General features: G+C 45.0%; 1 protein-coding gene across 1 annotated transcript in view; it reads left to right on the top strand.

The window, feature by feature from the left end:
* The first annotated feature begins 6 nt into the window (after positions 1–6).
* Positions 7–4499, top strand: part of LSM11 (LSM11, U7 small nuclear RNA associated) — a 12478-nt gene continuing 7985 nt past the window's right edge. The window contains exons 1-2 of the mRNA XM_019506076.1: positions 7–79; positions 3806–3945. Coding sequence (XP_019361621.1) covers positions 73–79; positions 3806–3945 — 147 coding nt within the window. The 5' untranslated portion in view covers positions 7–72. The remainder of the gene's footprint in view (positions 80–3805; positions 3946–4499) is intronic.

The raw sequence follows: 4499 nt of genomic DNA, 5'->3' as shown, positions 1-4499 counted from the left end.
CCCCGGCGCGACGGGGACGAGGCGGCGCGGGGGGCCCGGAGGCGGCGCGCGCCCAAGAACGTCATCACCAGGATGCCGCGTAAGGGGGCAGTTTTGGGGGAGAACACTTGGGGGGAGGGGTAAGTTTGGGAGTAGGAAGGGGGGAGGGGTTCAGCTCTCCCTCCCCCATAATCCTCCCCCCGTGATGTTCATCCAGGCAGAGCTGGAAAAGAGCCTGTTCTGTTCGTTCAAAAACACAGCTTTTGAACCCAGAATCGGACTAGGCCGCCGCTTGTTTAATTCTGACCGCTGCGCATGCCTGTGACATGCTGGTAAACGCCTCGGTTATCAGCTACGTCCTGGGGGCAGGACAGCGCTGGGTTTTTGCGGTGGGTGATGGAGCAGAGCTGCAGGACCGCTGTCTTCGCACACTGTGGCGATGGTCGGTTTGCCTTTTACAAACGAATGTACGTAGGCAGGCAGGGCACAAGGACCTTGTCATCCTGTCAGCGGTAAGATGCCCTCGCTGGAAACTTGAAGCAAGAGCAAAATGCCATTCCTGTCAAACGACATGTAGCGGAGGGGCACTTGGCTGATAAATACGACATCTTTTTTGGAGGTTGGGTAGCACTTTTACTACTGAAATGGTGTCATGCTCCCCCTGTCTTAAATGCAGTCAGTAAAGCGCGAATTCTGACTGCCTAAAGGCTGGACTTTGGTGTTCATATTTAGGCAGGCGAGGTTCTTTGGGTAGGCAGAGTTGGTTTAATAAAAGAGATCACATCTACCCAAATTTCCAGCTACTCAGGTGGTCTGATAAAAGAGATCACATCTACCCAATGAACCTTGCCTGCCTATGTCCTTAGACCAACACGGCAACAACCCAAAGCACGTGTTTGTATCTAGGCGCTTAGACATAAGTGCCGAGGTTACTAGAGTTGACGCGCGCTTGGAAACCCATCGAGTCCCAGTGCCGTAAATCCCACTGCAATAACTGAGGCTCAGCACAAACACTTGAGTCCTGTTTGTGTGGGGTTCCTAGCAGGATTGGGCCTACATGTGTGTCGAGGGACTTAATTTTAGATACCTGGGCTGCAAAATTATGGGCCAGACTTAAAGTCTGTGCAAGGAACCTTCCTCTAACAGAGCAGTGCTCATGCCTCCAGTGAAGAAGTCAAATGGCTTGGAAAGGAAACATGCTGTAAATGTTTGTACAATCACTCCTTAATGTGGGGTTTTGAAGAAGATTGTGACACAACTCACCTTTTAACCTAACGTATGAGAAGCTGTGAAATGGTGTATTTTAAGAATATTTTATAGCCACAATTCTGTGCTTTCTATGTACTGTATTATGTACATATATAAGGCAATCGGGACTTGTGATAGAGATGGTATCTCTTTATTAGACCAACAAGATTTTTGCAAAAAATTGCTTTAATTCTTTAATTAATAAAAGATATCATCTCTACTATGAGTCCTGATTGCCTTTTCCTCTAGACCAATATGGTTACAACTTGGATACCATGTACAATTTATTTATAATATGTACTGTATACGGGGACCCTGCAGTTTGATGGGGCCTTGATACGAGTTCAGAGTGAAGTCCTAGTCACTGGGTCCTGGATGCTCTCTGCATTTATCTGACTGGTCTGTCTGTGTTAATAAGTGGATATTCAGATGAGATGCGCTTTAGTAGATGTGTGGCTTGTGATAAATATTCCTGTGCTGCGCGTTCACGCTGTGGTGTTCTGAGATAGCGGTGGCCAGGTGTGAAGTCACCCCACCATTCCCACCCTGTAATGTAAAGGGTTACCTGGGAGGCCAGGCTTCCTGCCTGTTCCATAAGTAACCTACGGTCAGACTGGAAGCAGAGGAGAAGCTGCTGTGAAGTTGCCTTTCTCGTAGCAAGGGCAAGTGACTTCTGTCTCCCAGCCTGCTGAAAGCAGGAAAGGCACCTGGCGGTGGTTGCAAAGTGTTCTTCGTTGCCTTGCTCTTGTTTTTGAACGTGCTTTGTGCTAAAGCCACCGCCGAGGAAAGACACTTCACTAGAATTTGGGACTTCATTTTATCTTTCTTGGTTGGAGTAGCTGCCCTCTAGCTCACCATACCTGCGTTCTAAGGGATTACTAGAAAGCTATTAAATGTATGTTTATCTTTTGTACAAATAGGGCCTGGATTTTGAGGATGTAGCTAACTAGGTGAAGCTTTCTTCTGCATTGATGGAAAAAAGTGATGATCAACAGTGGTACCTCCGTGGATAAAGCCACGGGCAAAAATAGTTGCATGCAGAGCCTGGGTTTAATGCTTTTTGATGTTTGCAAGGCAGGTATGTTCTGCGGAGATGAATTACCTGACTTGCTGCTTGTTTCCTGTGAAACGAATGTCAGATTATGGAAGTATGTTGTGAATAATGTGTTTTTTGTCCTTGCGATCAAATGAAGTTGGAGACTGAGGACAGGAATTAAAGATATGGGAACAGCATGTGTCTTCCATAGATGCAGAAGTGATGCAAAAACAATGTTTCCTGCCAGTGCTTACATGCCTTGTGTTCTGGTAAGTGAGAGGGGTGGTAGAAATGAGGAAGATATTCAGGTTTTTTTATAAGAAGCTACACCATCAGGTACATTTTATTGTATTTTTTAAATATAGTCCCAGTTCTGTGAGGGTTTAAAGGTGTAGTTTGTGTGAACAGGTTGGAATTGCACATCTAACTCATGGTAATGTTGAGCTTATGTCGCCGGCATGGTCCAAGAAATATGCGAGATGTAAAAATTCTGTGTTGTGGGTGATGATCACTTTGTATTGGACCGGTTGTATGGTTGGTATAGATGTAGGCAAGCTTTTGGGTATTGCAGGACCCTTCCTCAGGCATCTGTCATTGAAATGGCTTCACTAATGGTAACAGAGGGTGAAATTGTAGTTGAGGCATTGCCTAGGTGTATTTACCACTATGTTGTCAGGGAGCTGTGCAACAAGTGATTCACTTTTTAACTTGCTGCTTGCAGCCTAGGCCTGCGTTGTGGCAGGAAAGGTATGATTTTCCCCTGACTTTGTAGGGGCTGTCCACTGTGGGTCAAAGAGTTAAAACTGCAGTTGAGCGAATCTCCTCTATGCTGGGTGATCAGCCTTTTGTCACGGGATGGAGAACCCGGGGGTAAATACTGTGCAGCTAATCCAGGCAGCTCATCCCGTGGGAAAGGCACTCTGGCAAGGAGAACTGCAGTGGTCAGCTGCTGAAACAAGAATTTCTCGTTATATTAGATTGACCAAGGATATTGGATCAAAGAAAGTGTAGTGATCTGTTGTTTTAGACTCTTCATAAAGGGAATTAACACATCCCTAAATGGATCAGGTGCCAAAATTTGCTGGCACAATTTGGCTATTTTTTTTTAGCTTAACAGTGACATTTATTTCAGAGAATGTGTGCCCTGACTGCAGTAGGCAGTTATGGCTTTGCTGGCCCTTTTAGGAGTCTGTTCCTTCTTCTGTTATATTTTAGCATTAGAATTTAAGTGGATGTTTTTGAGATGTAGCAAAACAGTTCCTGTCCTTAATAGATAAGGCTCATTTAGTTCTCAGCTATGTTAAGAAGGGGCCTTCCTATATCATAATTTGTGTTATCCAACTATAAATGGAGGTTCTCTGTATTGGGAATGACAGATGGGTGGGTGTAATACGTGGTAACACGGTGGAATGCCTGTTTTATTGTATTATAAAACAGCACGGGGGTAGGGTTTGCTACATATCTGAAACAAACCAGGCCCTCTATTTTTTTTTCTGTAGGAAATGCGGTATGCTGACCAATGGTTTTTGATATCTGTTCTAGTTCATGAAGGCAGCCCGCTTGGGGAGCTTCATCGGTGTGTCCGAGATGGCGTTAAAATCAACGTCCATATTCGCACTTTCAAAGGGCTGCGTGGTGTCTGCACGGGGTTTCTGGTCGCATTCGACAAATTCTGGAATATGGTAACTATTGTGCTGCTCTTTGATTTGCAGCTACTGCATTGGAAACATCAGTGCCAGACAGGGAGTGGACTGGCAAGTTGGTACTTTGGAGGATTCTTTAAAAAGAGAATCCCATTTCCTGATATTAAAACAACAAGGACACAGTCTGATCACTGGTTTTCAGTTTTGAGTCTCATTTTTCCTGACTAAACTGTCAAGAAGGGAGCTCCTCATTTGATAACATTTACAAAAAGTTCTGCCATTTAATCATTTAGCATCTTGCTATTAGTCATGAGATACAAGGTAAAGTGTTGTTACACCGAGTGCTGTAGCCTCGCTGGCCACTGGGAGATGCTGAGAGAGAGCAACAAGTGCAGTGGCTGCAGTGTAGTTTGATATTTCTGGATGTTGCGTACAGTTTTGGGGAGAAGTAAATCACTGATGACATTCAAGCTCTGTTAATCCTTCTTCCCTCCAGTTTCCTCTCGTAGGTATCAGCCACAAAACCAGAACAGGGTAAGGGAAGCTCCCCCCAAGATTTCCAAAAAAAAAAAAAAGAGACTGAATAGAGGGAG

This window comes from Gavialis gangeticus, unplaced genomic scaffold (assembly GCF_001723915.1).
Source record: "Gavialis gangeticus isolate Ggan-Ray unplaced genomic scaffold, GavGan_comp1, whole genome shotgun sequence".
NCBI classification, from domain to species: Eukaryota; Metazoa; Chordata; order Crocodylia; family Gavialidae; genus Gavialis; species Gavialis gangeticus.
Note: the sequence above shows the minus strand (reverse complement) of the source record. Positions and strands in the feature narration are given on the sequence as shown.